Source organism: Fringilla coelebs, assembly GCF_963513975.1.
Source record: "Fringilla coelebs genome assembly, chromosome: 1".
NCBI lineage: Eukaryota > Metazoa > Chordata > Aves > Passeriformes > Fringillidae > Fringilla > Fringilla coelebs.
The window spans coordinates 37,142,373-37,159,144 of record NC_140028.1 but is presented as its reverse complement, the minus strand read 5'-3'; the positions used below and the strand labels follow the sequence as shown (position 1 = coordinate 37,159,144).

Genomic DNA, 16,772 nt, shown 5'->3' with positions numbered 1-16,772 from the left:
GCCGGGCCGCCCGCCCGCCGCGCGGCTCGCTGGGAAATGCAGTCCCGGCCCCGCGGCCGCCCCCTTCCCCGCCAAAGCGACGATCGTATCCAGACAGACGAGGCTGGTGCAACCAGAAAGGGTTTATTAATTAAAACATATGTTAATACATTTAAAACAGAGAAAAAAATTAAAAATTGTGCATTACATCGTGCTTACAGTCAGTAGTAAATTATATATTTGTACCGTTTAACAGGAACTTTATTTTTTTTTAGAGGCACTCCCGATGTTTATAAAGAATAATGCACTTAGGGATCTTTGTTTCGTTGGCTGCTGCTCAAAGCTGCAACACCACCGCACATCATACCAATATCTTCACTATTCATCATGTAAATGTTCCAATTATATTGTGTCCTTATTATTAGCAGCAATGGCAATTAAGGGTTCCCACCTCCTATATAATATGTAAACATTAAAAAATAATTAACAGTTCAGGAAAAAAACAACTGCACTCAGTGCTCTAACTGCTGAGTTATGCAAACACGCTATCACTTAATAACAGGATTGGGGTATTTTTGAAGACATTTAGGACTTTATATTCATAGAGCTGGTGAAGTCCAAATAAAGATCAAAAAGCCCCAGCTAAATATGCATATACATATGCAATCAAATGAGGTTTCTGCTACATGAACCAGTAGCAATCAGAGATTGGTTTCATAGAAAAAGTTTAAATTTTCTTGTTCACTGAAACTTGGTTCATTCCTTTGTGCAGTTTACATTCACAGATTAAAATTGCAGGACTGTAATATTAAGACAATAGCTTTGGGTTTCCAACTGGTAAATTACTTGGAACTTGAGTTACACACCTGAACAATTGCCAGATAGCTGACTACTTGGTCTATTTTCTTATAAAGAAGAATTCGCAGTTCATCGAACTCCTCTGTTTAAGGAGCTTTTGTATCACTAAACAGTGTATCACAAAATAGTATCACAAAATCTGAGAGAAAGAAATATATATGAAATACATTTTCATATACTCATATATCTGAATAAGGTTTCTTTAAATTAAGGCCCCATATCAAAAATATTTTGAAAGAGAAAAATATTTTGAAAATGAAAAAGGCACTTCAGGAAATTCAGAAATTGGAAGAAAAAAATAAAAAAGAGATTGTTGTCAGTTTTGAAAGAATTTCTGGCATTGATCTTACCACAGCAGAAAAAACTACAACCAACAAGTACTCTAAGGGGTTTTTCACAGATGTTCCTCTTGCTAATAAAGAATAGTTTCCAATGACTCTTGCAATAATGCCTTACTAATCATAATCTAAAGTAAGGCATTTCTAATATAATAGGATAGTCTCATTTCTGTTCCCTATGCCTATATACTATTCAAATGTCCTAAAGATTACAAAATAACTGAAGTTATAATTTCTAGCTACCTGACATAAAAGCATTTTTATGGATTTATTCATTGGAAAATTCATATGGAATGATTAAATACATAGTGCTTATGCAAAAACAAAAGAGTTAAGAACAGTTACTGTACTGAAAATAAAATGACATAACCTGCTTTACCCCTGAAACAAACAGATAATGCAAACAGCTGAAAACTTTTGACCTCTGCAGTCCTCTACACTAGGGATTTAAGGATAATAATCTCAGTTGTTTATAGTTGTCCATAGACAGTATTACTTTGAAGAAAGAAAATAAGAATTTTCAAGGTTGTTATGACTCTTTTACCAGCTTCTCCCTCCGATTCACACTGTCCTTTGAAGAATATGTACGTGGTGTTTTTCTATAAAACACGAAGATTTCTTTGTTAATTAGGACAAAAAGGGAAGCTGCACAAGCAGCACAAAGAGCAATGCAAATATCTCACTTGCTGACTAATTTTCAATTTAATACAAACTAACAAAACAGCATTTTTCCCTGAGAATCAATCCAAAAAGCAGCCTCTTCAGTCCTTGTAAATTAGCCCTGTAGTCTTATTTCTGCAACAAACTACCCTATTCACAGTCTATTCTTTGTTTTGTATTGTCTTGACAAGCCAAGATACAAAATTTAAGTGTAAGGTTCTGGACTACATTATTACAGATGAGTTGTCTCCAAAGACCTAACAGCAGCAGTATCAATCTGATATCCAATGCACTCTTCAGCTTTCTGGCATACAAGTTACTCAATAACAAACAGTGCAACAAACATGTAGAATTCATTAATCTCTTGAGACATACAGACTGATAGACTTCAGTTAGTGCAGCCAATATAACATTCAGTGAGTGCCCTGCAAAGACATACTGGTTTCATTCACAATGGAAATTTTCATATTAAATTTATTTCCAATGTTCAAGAATTGATAAAATACTGTATTAAGGTTATTCCTAGGCAACCAGAGAAATGCTCTGAAGATAATCTGAAGATCCCATTATGAAGTCAGTCCATTCCTTGGCCAGCTCTTCAATAGAGACTTCTTCCCCCCCATATTCCAGCGGGAGAATGCTGACGGGGAAGTGCTCGGTCAGACTCTGCAAGTAGTTATTTCCATGCATGTACACCTAAACCAAAATATTAAAAGCATTTACTTGGGTATGAATGCTAGACTATTGAGTGAGAATAGGCAGCAAAGCATCTCAATGCAAGAGCTGAACCCACCAGCTTGGTTTAACTAAGTAAGTGTATTACTTCATAATTAATTCCTTAAAAGGTCGAACTATCCTTGTGAGTTTCCCCTAGGTACTCAAACTCTGTCCTCCTTTGAGTCTGAAGGCTGGTGAAGGATGGACTACAACCTGAGGACTGTATTTTATGTAGCTTTGAGCACAGGAGCCAAAACTAACTACACACTTGTTCCAGACTGGTTTAGCAAAGCTGGTGAGAGTACACACTACATCCAAGCTGCTAAACTGAGCTAAACCACGGGAATACTGCTGATTTGTTTTGTCATGATATCTTGTACTTGCCCTTCAGTAATTTCCAAGAAAAGAGCCCTGTCTGCATCATATCTGGTTCTGCCACATGTATTTAAAAACAAGATTATGTAGTCTTATGTAGGCTAAGACATGTGTCAAGGAAGATACTCAACAGAATCTCTATATCAGTCCTTATCTTTCAGTTCCAACTGGAATTGCATTCTGGACTACTTCTCCACTTCAACTCTTTCAATACTGTAGGTTTGGTTCTTCTCCTTTTGCTTTATTGTAGCTATTTTGAAACCTTGTTCATTACTGACAGTCTGATACTTTTCTAGGATTTACTGTCTTGGCATTCACTGGCTAATGCAAATAACCAAAATCCATGTGCTGAGAAAAAGGAGGCTTCAGAATCAGAACAACAATAGGCAGGGCTGCTTATTTTGTACCTTAGTCCTGCTGTTACCCCTTCACTTTTGTGCCAGCTGAAAACTACAATATCTTTCTATGCTGCAACAAACCGTCATCCTTGGCATGCTTTTGCATCCAAATACAAATCCATTTGCAGATCTCCAACTGCAAAACTATTTAAAGCAACTAAGGAGCTATTTGGAAAAAAACTTAGAAGTTAAGTCTGACCAATTTTTGATGCATAAATGCCTCTGGAGGCCTGTCAGAGCTAAAAGTTGCCTTATACTAATTCTGCACAGCTTGGACCATAACACACTGCTCAGTGATCATTTTTCTCTATCAATTATAGGCAGAGTGCTATTTTTTAGGCAGAGACCTATTTTTTCCTAGTTCTGCAGAAGAATTGTTATGTGACCTCAAGCAAATTATTTAACCACTTTGTGTCACTTTTTCTTCTCTTCAGAGCAGTGATAACAGCACCACTTGCGACACTCATGTAAATAATAACTGCAAATTATTTACTGTTAGATTCTGGAGGTCTGTATGGCACTAACAAACAAAAATGATTTATGCTCTTCAGTAATCAGGAGTAACAGAGCCTAAGGAAAGCGCTGCAGATTGTCATATAAGGGTTTTGTGGCAGAAAGAAATATTTGTGTGCACTCACCCGTTGCTTTATTTTTTCAGTGAGAAAAGGCTTAATTAGAGCGAAGACTGGGTGGAAGAATAAAGGCTCATTAATCAAGTGGATACCTCGAACTTTCAGTGGAAAGGAATCCTGTCAGCATACATGGAAAACAGAACAAGAAAAAGAAAACATTATTGAAACACCTCTATTACTAAGCACAGGCCTATAAAAACTGTCTGGTCCATAGGTTAAAGTATTTCTTATGACCTTGCCAATTCCTGCATTTTCTAGCAGTGTAAATTAAGAACAACATTTAGAAAAATCATATCTTGTTCCTCCATTTAGAGGGAAAAATCTCACCATTTTTTCCATCTCAGTAGGAGGTGAGATTGAATATTAAAAACAAACAGAAAAACAAAAAAGAAAACTCTCACCAAATTGCACATAAATATTGTACACAAACTTTGAGCTCAGCCTTTCTTCTAAAGTACAATTTTTCACAAGAATCTGCTACTAATTTACAAAATGCTATCTATGTGCTTCTATTGGCAATGTACAGCCTGAAGGATAATACATAAATATATATATAAACTAGTGAAAATACTAACTTTAAGTTAAATAAGTTATATTTATAATTTAGAGATAAGCCTAGAAATTACTAGGAATTTGGCCAAGACAGAAGTTCAGCTTTACAACAAGATTACTGTCTTAATGAAATTGAATAAAATATCTGCTATACAGCCTTTATAATATAAAACAGCTTGGATTCTACTTGCATTCATTTAAAAGCTCCAGATCTTTGAAATGTAAAAGAAAATAGAATAGGGCAGTGCTCAAAACAAGCTTTGTGGAACGGGGAAAGTACAGCTTCCCTTTAAATCCCACCTGATACTACCTGAGATGTTTTCTGCTTATAAAAATTGTACTTCTCACAAACCTATCTCCTCACTAGTTCAATAGTTCTAAGGAAGAAAAAACACAAAGCTAACACATTTCTTTAGTGCCCCTTCTTCCAGATATAATGTATGTTAAAGACCTTAAAATGATCAGCTTGTGTCTTCACTTAATGTTATTACGGGTTATCATCTACTTAAAGTCTACTATCATGATTTTCACAAAATTTTCTGCCTGAGGTAACAGATTTTTCAAGATAATGTCACTTTTTATCCATACTATGCTTTCCATTCCTTAGTACATACTTCCTTTCCATTAACTTGTTTCTTGATACAGTATAGTAATTTGCAAGAGATATTTCTTGAGTAAAATACTGGATTAAAACTAAGGTTTCTTAACTTTTACTTATAAGCATATTCTGGAGTGCATTAAGCATGTCCTGGGGTGCATCAGGCACAGCATCTCTAGCCAGGCAAGGGAGGGGATTGTCCTGCTCTGCTCTGCATTCTGGCAGCCTCACCTCAAATACTGTGTGCAGTTTCGGGCACCAAATTATAAAAAACATTAAGCTATTAGAGAGCTTCAAATGAGGGCCAGGAGGATGGTGAAGAGTCTGGAGGGGAAGCAGCGAAGCAGTGTGAGGAGTGGCTGAGGTCACTTGGTCTGTTCAGCCTGGAGAAGAGGAGACTGAGGAGAAACCTCCTCACAATCTGCAATTTCCTTGTAAGGGGAAGAGGAAGGGAAGATTTCTTCACTTTCCTGACCAGAGACAAGACCTAAGGGAATGGCCTGAAGTTGTGTCAGAGGAGTCTTATATTGGATATGAGGAAAAAGTTCTTAACCCAGAGGGTGGTTGAGCACTGGAACAGGCTCCCCAGGGAAGTGGTCACAGCTCCAACCCTGACAAGAGTTCAAGAAGTGTTTGGACAATGCTCTCAGCCACATGGGGTGTGTCTCCTGGGGTGTCCTGCATAGGGCCAGGAGCTGGTCTTGATGATTCTGATGAGTACGTTCCAACTTAACATATTCTATGATTATATGATATGGAACAACACTAATATAATCTCTGGATAAAATTTACAAACCCAGTTAAAAGTGAGGAAAGGAAGCAGGGGACAAAAAGTAAAATTAAAATTTTTTTTCTTCTTAGAAAAGAACACTGGAAACACACAATTTTTATTTTTTCTTTTCCATAGCTAGAATAAACATTTAGAAGTTTGAAAAACATTGAAAAAATCAGAAATAGGTCAAGATGGAAACATCATAATCAAAGAATTTCCTGCTTTGAGATAATGAATTGAAACCTTTAGATGTACTTGCAAATCCTATTTTGTCTCCTTTCTGCTTTATTTCAAGGTTAAAAATATTTCCAGCAATATGTTTACTACCTCAGAAGTCAACTGAAACAGTCTCTCTAGTCCTGTTTTCATGAGAACTGGCCCAAGACTGCATAACACCAGGAGTTCTCATTCTAGATGTGCAAAGTTGGGGATACCTAATGGTTTCAATAAAGTTTTACAGTAGATATCAGAAGGAAGAACGTCTGAAGTTCTGATGATATTAATTCAATGACTAAGCTTTGATTGAATCTCAGATATTAACCTTATCGAATCAGAGCAAGAGATTATCTCCCTGGCTCATTTCCACATCACAGGCTAACAGTTTTATTATTACTGACTTTCAACATAACTTCTGAAGGAAAATAAGATTATAGGACTACACTGCAGCTTGCCTGTCAGTTCTCAGTCCCCTTTTTTCTTTAATTTTTTTTTCTCTCAAATCCAGTGGCAAAGTTCAACTGAATTTGGCAGAAAGGAATAAGCCTTAAAGACAGTAAAGTCCTGAGAAGTTTTATGAAAAACAGGAGGTGAGGTAACAGTGATTTGCAGAAAACAAGCTCATGTTGTGGGGAAGAAAGCAAGCAGAACATAAATGTTATACATTCTGTTATTAGCAGATGGAAGACCACATAAGGATCAACCATACTGGTAACAAGTTAGGAGTGTCTTGCTCTTAACTGCTCACAGTGCACACTATTTTTAATATTCTCTGAGACAGGAATAAATGTTTTAAATATTGAGATAATGCACAAAATAATGGAAGAGAAGAGATGAAACAGGATAACAGAGAGATCCTTCCAAAACTGGGCTTCATCTTCTCCTCCAGTCATGAAATTCTTGTGTTGTAAGAGGTTGGTGGAATTCTTATAAAACAGTAGAAGTTAGAGGCCATTTACTGGTATAGAAGAATTAAATTGAGGTAAAATCAAGCACAACTTGTACTTGATTAAGGATTTTGTTCTTCCAAGTTGCATAGTCTGTGAATGCCTACAGAAGGAAGATTTACTATAGCTTGGAAGAGATGAAAAATTGGAAGTCACAGCAATGAAGCTGCATAAAGCATTATGTCATACTTACTGTGAGAACAGCAGCAATTTTCTTGGCCACTGCTGGACTGATTTGAAAAGCATGAGCAAATCTCCACCCTTGAAGGTCAAAGATGGCCTTGACTCCATTTCGCTGAGTCTCGATCTCCTTTACAATGAGTTCAGATGTGATGAGACTTACACGAAACACATCATATGCTGTAAACAAACTGGGATCCCATTGTCCTGAGGAGAAGATAGATTACCCTGCATTACCATGAGAAAACCCCATACACCTGCACTTTTTCTTCTTATGGCTTCTAATGCGCTTCTCAGGAACAAGAATTAATCAGCAAGAACAAAGTTCCTGAAATAAACTGTTTTTCCAGTGCACAAGTTAGTTTGTGTACCTGCTCTCTCATTCATCTTTAATGTTCTTTTAGTGGATGGTACCACATAATGTAGCATGTTCTACCTATGGCCACAGACCTAGTACAAGGTACAATTCAGTAATAGTCATGCTAGCAGAAGCTGCAAATCATCAGTCCTATCAATTAATAGAATTGCTTTTCAGCACTGTAATTTTCTGGCACAACTCAGTGATTCTCACTTATTTTTTTTCTGAGGCCTGAGCGAAAAATTGCATGGGATGAGCCTTAACCCTAGATGAAAGCTCTAGAGGGCACAACTGCCTACTAGACCAGATGATAATAAGACAGTCCTTTGAAAGTTGGCAAAAATAATGCCTCAGTCCAAAATAAACATAAAGAGACATGCTGTTCATTTAACTATGTACTTTTTGAAAATATTTTTAGGAGGTGCATCAAGCATTTTCCAAGTGTTTTTTGCTAGGACTCTTTGGGTACAAGTAAACAATGAAAGCCTGGTGAACTGCTCATCCCACCCTAAACTGAATGTTGATATATGACAAGATGTACACCTTTGTTTGTGTTCTCTCTACTCTGTGCTGCATCTGCGTCAGTACCACAGTCTTAGCCCATGGCTTTGACAATTTACGTGAAGTCAAATGATTTTTGGGCACTCAGAGCCAAAAAAACCATGTAATCTTACAAGTTTTAACCTTCAAGATTCTTTTGATGCAACAAGAATTTCACTAAAAAGAAACTTAGGTTCTTCATAAGGGATCGTACAGCTTTAGCCATACCAATAGATAAGTAAAATTATTTAATTGCTATAGCTCATTAAATTCACCTTTATATTAATGGAAATGCATTTCTAGCAAGGAACATAAATACCTAATCTTTCTAGTTAAAATATTCTGTTTTGATCTAGTTTTATCAACCCCTGCAGTTGTACCCATAAAATATTTTGGTTTGCTGCTGAAATTGTGATAATTAAAAAAATAAACAAACCACAAAACAAATCAAAGCAAACAAACAAAGCCCAAAAACTTCAGTGTCAGAATCAGGTGTGAAACTGTTCCAAGCAATTTTGTCACTCACCAATTCTGTATATTAGAACTTTGCTTCCATGTGGGTCTCTTGACCTTAGGACTCCGTGGTAGCCAGCTTGCAAAAGACCAAGAACAGAAGATGGTTGTAAATCTGCACTTATTTCTGGGCATTCAATTCTCCACTTCTGATAATTCTTCAATAACTGGAAAAAAAATTAATGTGGATGTCAGGTAAGGTTCAGCTATTACAGGGAGAGCACAGTTAAAAATATGCTTTCCAAATGTGGTCACAGTCAGGTTTAATTCATTAAATTAGCTATAATTTAATTGTATATTTTAATCAAATCACTCCTAGAAACAGAAGGTTGCTATACCGGATCAAGCGAGTAAATTGCCATGATGAATTTAGAACTCAGTCAAATCATTGCTGTACTGCAGTTGTCATTTTGTGTCAGAAAGAAAACTGAATGTAGAATAAGCCTGCAGTTTCTGTGTAAAATGCATCTACACCCCTTTTTTTTTCTGCTCAGGTTACCTTTAGGATTGCTTGTTTTGCTACTGCATCAGACTCATTCAGGATTTTTTAAAATTTAGACGTGCAAAATTTTATGGAGGAACATTCTCCTTCACTCACTCACTCACTCACTCACTCACTCACTCACTCACTCACTCACTCCTTCCCTATTTTTTTACATCAATAATTCCAGTTTACTAATTGAAGCAGGCATGCTCATCAGCATACCCAAAAACATTTTTGAGGTGCCTTCTACCCCTCTGAAATGAGAAGATAGAACACAGTAGCGGGTCTATTACACATTTGACAATTTCTCTCCCACAGAATGGGAGTAAGGAGATCCTGTCAGGTTAAAACAGAGATCCTGTCTGTGGCCAGGGACTTGGTCAGCCTGGTTCCCAAGGCTGGGAGGCAGCACCATAACCAGCATTTCCAAGGCACAGGAGGAGCTGTGTGTTGAAAGGCCATGAACTAATGCTAAGGAAGAGGAAATTAAAGGTGCTCCTTTGTGAGGTAACATCTGTGTTGAGGAATTACAGGCAGCACTGTGCAAGGTCATCTTAGAGATGAATCGAGAAAAATTAAGTTGACGATGCAGTAGTTTTAACTTCCAAGTCTAATTATTGGGTCTCCTTTAATATTAACTAAGTGGTTGTGGGGAAAATGAACTATGCCCAGCAACTGAAATTTATTTAAGACATTGTGCATAAGTAAGAAGCTATGTAAAACTGTCTTTTAAAATGCTTCCTCTCTGTTCATCAACTAAAATTTGCCTCTGCTGTATCACTCCTGCTAAGGTAATCACAAAGTCTGGAAGTAGAGAGATAGCTATTACAAGTAATTCATATTTTGTTTTAATTTCCTCAATGGCTATGACTTAGGGGTCTAACTCAAGACCTTCGAAGTAGCTAAGAGAACCAGAATTTTTCAGTACCTTGTTTCACAGCAAGCCAAAATGTAACTTTAAATCTTAATGGTGGCATGCACAGCCTAGCTTTTAGAATTCCTTCTATATTTCATCAAACAGGAAAACCCAATCTGATCCTCAGCACAGTTTCACAAATTAAGTGTGTTCAGTACACTGAAAGCATCAATCAAAAGTCTTTTATTTCCTATAATTTGTATTAACAGAAATTATTTTTTTTCCTTTATCAATTACTCCGTATTTTGCAACAGAAATACTAAAGTTAAAAGTGCTGTCAGGTCCAACTAATAGAATATAACTGTCAAAAAATTAAAATTTTCTTGTATCTATGCAAACATAATTTTCTTCAGTAGTTTCATTGGAAGAATGATCACAAGGAACTTCAGTAAAATTAAATTCATCCCTACAGACTCTTAGAGGGAGACCTGGAACTCAGCATCCTGTAGCTCACAGCATGCTCATGTCAGATAATTAATCTTATCTCCTACACTTCCCTCTATTTTTAAGCTTCTTGTATAATTTTACATAAAACATACTTTTTCTTCAGCTTAATGCTTTTCTGCTCAGATTAAGGTTGAATGATTTTGAAGTTCTCTCAAATGAATTGCCATGAGGAAACTATTTATAAAACATTATTGTTTATCAGCAAAATTTACATAAAGATACATGGTACACTGATTTGAAATTAGCTATATTTTTTATGGAAATAGAGCCTATAAATACATATTTAGATTAAAAAAAATTAAAAAAAATATAGACCGTGTTAGAATCCCACTTGATTTGGCAGTGAAAGAAAAACAGATAAAAGCCTCATCCTAAACCATCACAATAGAAAGAAACATTTAGCCATTAGGAGAATTTTATTAGAAGTCTCTTGACTACATTCAATCAGTTTTAGCCTAGGTTAATTTTAAAACTAACAAACGAATGAGGTGGAGGAAAGAGGGAGGAAGTAGGGAAAGTTAGTTGATTTGTGGAACAGAAGTTCACTGCAGTTGCAAAGATAGGCCTGTTGAGGTACTCTGATTATCTCACTCTGTCAGTACTTGACTGTCTACAAAGGGCGCTGTTTGAGCAATCCCAGCTGCTTTGTGCCAGACAGCAATGTCAACATGTTTCTTCCTTGTTCTTTCCAAAACAGACTCTGAAATAGCAGCAAAATACAAAACCACCCTGAAAACAACCATGAAAACATTCCTGGCTTTGTAATTTGTCACTTTTCCTCTAAAATCTGTGGTACCACAATATCATGAAGATATATATTTTAAACACCTCTTTGAAGAACTTCCTGCCAAAACTAAAATGAGAATAAAAATGACACATTAATTCAATACCCTAAATAATCCTGTCTAGTCAATACAGATAGTTTCTCATTTTCACGATATTTACATTTTCCAAGTTGGAAACAAGGATTTAAGTTCTTGGACTTTGGAAGAAAGAGACTGGTATTTGCAGCTTGTGATGCACTCAAGATCCTTACAGAAGGCACAGTTAACCTACTTGCACACCCATTATGGAGTAAATATATGGTTGGAATACTTCTGACACTTTCCATGACACAAGTAAGTGGTGCACCTTTCAGACACGTAACTTGGCTAAGCCTAAAGTTCCCCTGGCAAGAAAATCACAAAGTGCTGAAGAGTTCTCAGATTTTAAAAACCTAATCTAATTACCTAAATTAATTTAGGTCCGAAGTAAAGGTCAGCATTAGAGAATCTTCCACAGAATCTACAGCTAGTTTTGGCAGATATTCTGTAAATTTTTATTTATGTAAGCAACCCTTCTCTTACAGCTGGACATAGTCAAGTCTCACATGACCACTTAAAAGAGTAATCCTTAAACATATAAAGGAATTCAAACACTTGCAGTGGTTTACAGATTTTACTCTGTTTAAGCACAGAAATTCATGTAAAATTTTTTTCAAGTAAGATTCCTTTTCAGCAGGGTAAAACATAAATGTTGCATACAACAATCAGTTTGGATATAGATGAAACAACCTAATCTCAGGAAAAATAGACACATTCATTACCCAGTATAAAAAATGGCTCATGCACAAGAAAAACATCTCAATGTATAATTATCTGTGTTTAAAAATGGAATAACCTACTTAGCATCTGCTCGGCATCTCAAAATACATGCAAGATAACTTCATAAAGGGGGGGAAAAGCTGGATGAAAAACTCCAGTGTCTGTAGTTCAGCATTATTTAAGAGGTTTTATCCCCCGATGTCTGTTGGGTATAGTTCCAGATTTCTGAACATTAGAGATTACAAAGTTATCAATTAAACCAAGATTCAGGTCCTACAAACCAAAGTGAACTTGGTACTTTACTTAGAAGCAAAAGAACTAGAAAACATTGTGCTTGTCAGAGAAATAAATGCATCTGTATATGTAAAGTAATTGTATTTTTCTTGATTAATAACTATTTAGTTATATTAACATGGATGATAGGCAGAATTAGGCAGAATTAGGCCTCTGCTACCTAAGTTGTAAAAATGCACACAATTCTTGGGAAAAAAAAATGTTTTTTACTGACATTCTTTGCAGGAGAAACCACAGCTCAAATTTCAGAATATAAACATTTGAGCATATGTATTTTATATTTCTTTTTATATGTGTGTGTACAAATGTACCCAGAATTTAAACATACAGTATACACAGACAAAGAATTTAAAATATTTTATAGAGACAGAGAACTTTCTTAATTCTTCATGCATTACTTCCTTGTCAGTGGAAAAGCACATGCTGACTAGCACAAAGAGAAGCCTGGCTGACTGATTTGTGTTTCCTCAAGAGTCAGTTTAGAGAGCTAATAAGGGTTCTTCCATCCTTTTCAAGGAATTCCTTGGTATTGATGGAAGAAAAGCAGCCAAGTAATTGATTTCAAGTTAGCATTTATGTTTGAGTGATGTGAAGATACTCAGAGATAATGTCTGAGACTCAGCAGTGTGTTTGACACTGCAGAAAACAGCACTTCTTGCACAGCATAGTCGTCCTAAGTGACTTCCTTGCTGCAGAATGCACTAGGAAATCCTCATCCCTCTGTAAGTCAAATGCAAAACAAAAGTCTGGCTATATACCTTAATATCAAGCAGAACTCCTAAAAGGATCCTAGATACCTAGAGTTTTCAGTGCCACAAAGTGATGCTTACAATAGTATTTTATGAAAACCCTTTGCATAGAGTTTCAATGCCAAACATTTTTCTTCTGTTCTCCAGAGTATAATCTATTTCAGGAACAAAAAGACAGCATTCCAAAGTCACTGAGAGTCAGTTCTATACAAGAGTTATAGGATGTAATGCATAATAAAACAGGAAGAAACATTCATGTCCAAAAGGAGATGCAAGTTCTCCAGATTTCACATACCACTAGTGAATCCAAGTGACAGTGTTTTTGGTGATAACAGCAAAGTCAAACATACACACATAGCTGGTACATTCAAAAAGGGGCAGACACTGACCTCTGAGATGACCAGTGACAAAACAGGAGGGAATGGCCTGAAGCTGTGTCAGGGGGAGTTTAGGTTGGATATTAGGAAAATGTTCTTCACCCAGAGGGTGGCTGGGCACTGGAACAGGCTCCCCGGGGAAGGGGTCACAGCACCAAGCCTGACAGAGTTCAAGAGGCATTTGGACAATGCTCCCAGGCACACAGTGTGACTCGCTGACAGGGTGTCTGTGCAGGGCCAGGAGCTGAACTTGAATGATCCCTGTAGGTCCCTTCCATCTCAATATATTCTGTGATTCTAGGAGAATAGTCTTAACTGAATTATCACTGTCTTCAAGAAATTAAAACGGTTTTATCTCTTCTTCAAGTGCTTCAATTCCAGATACTGTTTCAGTGCTGGATTTTCTTCTAGCATGAGACATATCAATATATGATTAAAAACAAGTCTGGAATTGCCATTGGAAAAATGGAAAAAATTGCCGTTATGAGTCACCATAAAGGATTTAGAAATGGAATGTCTTGACACAATCTGATTATTCTTTTCTGAAGTATTTCCAACTGCTGATAACTGACATCAGATAAATCTGTGTCAATTATTAACCAGAAATGCATCAATAAAATGGTCTGGTCAGGTGCCAGACTCTTGATTCATAGTTAAGGCTAAGTATAAGCCCATACTAAGATGCTGGATAACCTTTGCTTATATGCATTGACAGGGCCATTAACTTTGTTATCCCTAGCTGCTCTACAAATACTATGCAGTAGTACATGGCAGCCCAGTGGGCAAAGAGAATCTTACTGGCCTGAATTTCAGACCAAGAGGCAACATCAAATCAGGACAAGAGGGAAGAGCCACTCTCAGGACTGATGGCCGGAGGGCTCTGCCTAGGATGAAGTACTAACATAACTTCTCTGTGAGGTCACACTTGGGTTAGCTGAATAAACAACTTGGGACCACGAGAGATTTTTGCACAATAGTACTATTTGGCGTTGATATACCACTTGCAATAAACACATTCCTGGGAAAAAAAAAAAAGAAAAAAAGGTGTTTCTGTTATTCTTTCCTTACTGTAAGAGAAGAACAGAAGTATTCTAGAAAATGGTGTCAGCCAGTATGTAGAAGATTAAGTGCAAGTGGCTATAGCACCGAGAACTGAAATTCTAGACAGAAACATTAAATACAGGTTGGTTTGGAACATCCAAATCTCTTAATTCAAAGGAAGGTTTGAAATTCAGAAACTTAGCAGCCTGTGGAGACCCAGAAAATCTAATTAGGTTTAAAAAGACAACTTTTTCAAAGCAGGATCCCAGTGTCGAGGGCTAATTCTCAAGAGAAGCATAGGAAATTTTCTACTTCATAGACTCTCATCTCTAAACCTAGTCTAGATTCCATACTCCCAAAGATTAGTCCTACCTACCTAACACACCTCACAATCCCATCAAAGTGCAAAAGTATACAGGCCAAATTCAGAAGTGCAACCATCCTGTCTATAGGATTACCAGTAACAACCAATTACAATGCAATTCGGAGTGGATATTCAGGAGTCCATATGTCCTTATTAAGCCCTTTAAGCATTTTGGAACCAAGGAGCACAGGAAAATAAAATGGCTTTTGTTTGGAAAGAAAAAAACAAAAACCCACAGTCCCACAATGGCTTGTGCACAGCTTTGATATAAACAATCTCATGAACTTCAAGTAAAAGTAAGATACATAAAACCCAAAGGAATCTGACTCGAGTTGTTGAGGAGGAACGGTTTAAAGCTATGATGCCAATGCCATGAGTCAAATGAAAAGAACAAAAATACAATTTTTAAAGGTATTTATGATGAAGGGCATAATTCAATTTCTCAATTTCCTTTTTTAGCTACCTTGACCCCGCAATACATCCATATGCAAACAATCATCTCTTATGGTGAGTTAAATTGGAAGTCTACAGTTCAGAGAAGTCAGAAACTAATGGGTGAAGAAACCAATAGGTGAAGTCTGTTGGGCAATGCAGTGTAAACAACATAAAATTCCATGGAAACACAGCTTTCAGTTGGCACATGCAAATCAAAGCTTTTGCCCTGGGAGGATTTGGAAATACTTTCTGTTCCAAAGGTTTAATTGCTATCAATCTTTCATTTAAAAAATAACAAACTGATAACAATCTGTGCCTTTGGATATTAAAAATATGTGTGCTCTGTGGCAAAAAGGCATACAAAGAGCCGGGAAAGTACCACGACTTACCAAAGCCCGCAAGGAGTGCTGTAAAAGACTAAACTCCAAGCAAAAAGAAGTTTTTACCCATAGTTTTAGGGCAGTTATAAGTCTGTAGTGAAACGAGTACGCCTGCTAGTAACCTGAGCCTGATAATCAAGACAAGGATGTCCTTTGAAGGGTACTGTTTCCTAATCGGAGCTGTGACCTTACCACACTCACTGTACAGGCGAGTGACTGTACCGCGCTTACCCTGTGTTAGCACACCGATACCGCGCCGAGCCAGCCGCCTCCCCGCACACAGATCCGTGCCGACACGCGTGACAAGCAATGAGCTTGTTCCCTGGAAGGAACTCCGCGCTCGGCCTCGCCCGACCCGGGCAGCGCGGGGCACGGACCCACCCCACAGCCCGAGCCCGGCTGCTCCCGTCCCCGGACGCCGCGACCTGCCGCCGCCGCTCCTCACCCTCCAGGCCAGGTCCAGGTGGAAGTCTCGGGCTCGCAGGAACCGCACCAGGAAGGCATCGGAGAGGGGCTGCGGCCAGCGCTGGCCGGGCTCTGCCTCCGCCCGCCGCCGCAGCTCGGACACGGCGCCGCGCACCTGCGGAGCGTGGTCGGGCAGGTCATTGAGCAGCCCCGCGCCCGGCGGAGCCTGCGACATCCCCGCGGCACGGCCGAGCTCAGCCCCGCCGCCGGCCCCGGCCCATTGAGGGGAGCGCGGCGGCGGGGCCCGGCCCGGCTGCCCCCGCCCCCGCGGGGCTTAACCCCTGAGCGCCCTCCCCGGCCCCGGGCGGGGGAGCCGGCTGGTGTGCCGCGTCCTCCGCCCTGCCTCTCCTGCGCTTGCTTACTCCACTTCTACGGGCTTGACTGGTTGCGGGAGATTAGCATCTCTTCAAATTAAGTTCTAGTTAACTTGCTTAAACTCGTGCAGAGAACACGGAACATCATGGAAGGTTTAATTTTCAGGTCTTTGATTTTTTTTACTAAGAATTTGCATATTTAAAACACATAAATGCAGACTTGTGAGTCGGGAAATCAAGATAAATATTGGGAGAGTTGCTTTATGGTGCCAAACAGATTGCTCTTTCCT

The 16,772-nt window shown here is 38.2% G+C and overlaps 1 protein-coding gene across 2 annotated transcripts; it reads right to left on the bottom strand.

Moving 5' to 3' along the window:
- Positions 1-126: 126 nt before the first annotated feature.
- On the bottom strand, positions 127-16,404 carry TTPA (alpha tocopherol transfer protein). 2 transcript variants are annotated; one of them, XM_084205963.1, is made up of 5 exons: positions 16,149-16,404; positions 8,647-8,800; positions 7,236-7,429; positions 3,964-4,074; positions 127-1,774 (listed from the first exon to the last, which is right to left on the bottom strand). In XM_084205963.1, exons 1-5 carry the CDS (start codon positions 16,341-16,343, stop codon positions 1,646-1,648), a joined length of 783 nt encoding a protein of 260 aa, XP_084062089.1. In that variant the 5' UTR covers positions 16,344-16,404; the 3' UTR covers positions 127-1,645. The 2 variants fall into 2 exon arrangements, with proteins under 2 accessions (XP_084062089.1, XP_084062088.1); XM_084205962.1 differs by having other exon boundaries at positions 1,647-2,531.
- Between the last annotated feature and the right edge of the window lie 368 nt (positions 16,405-16,772).

Bases quoted from the DNA above. Each gene is read 5' to 3' on its own strand.
- TTPA (XM_084205962.1), bottom strand. From the start codon at position 16,343: ATGTCGCAGGCTCCGCCGGGCGCGGGGCTGCTCAATGACCTGCCCGAC. The intron at 8,801-16,148 runs GTGAGGAGCGGC...TTTTTTTTCCAG, and splicing joins ACCTGGACCTGGCCTGGAGG to TTATTGAAGAATTATCAGAA. The intron at 7,430-8,646 runs GTGAGTGACAAA...TCTTCTCCTCAG, and splicing joins AGTTCTAATATACAGAATTG to GACAATGGGATCCCAGTTTG.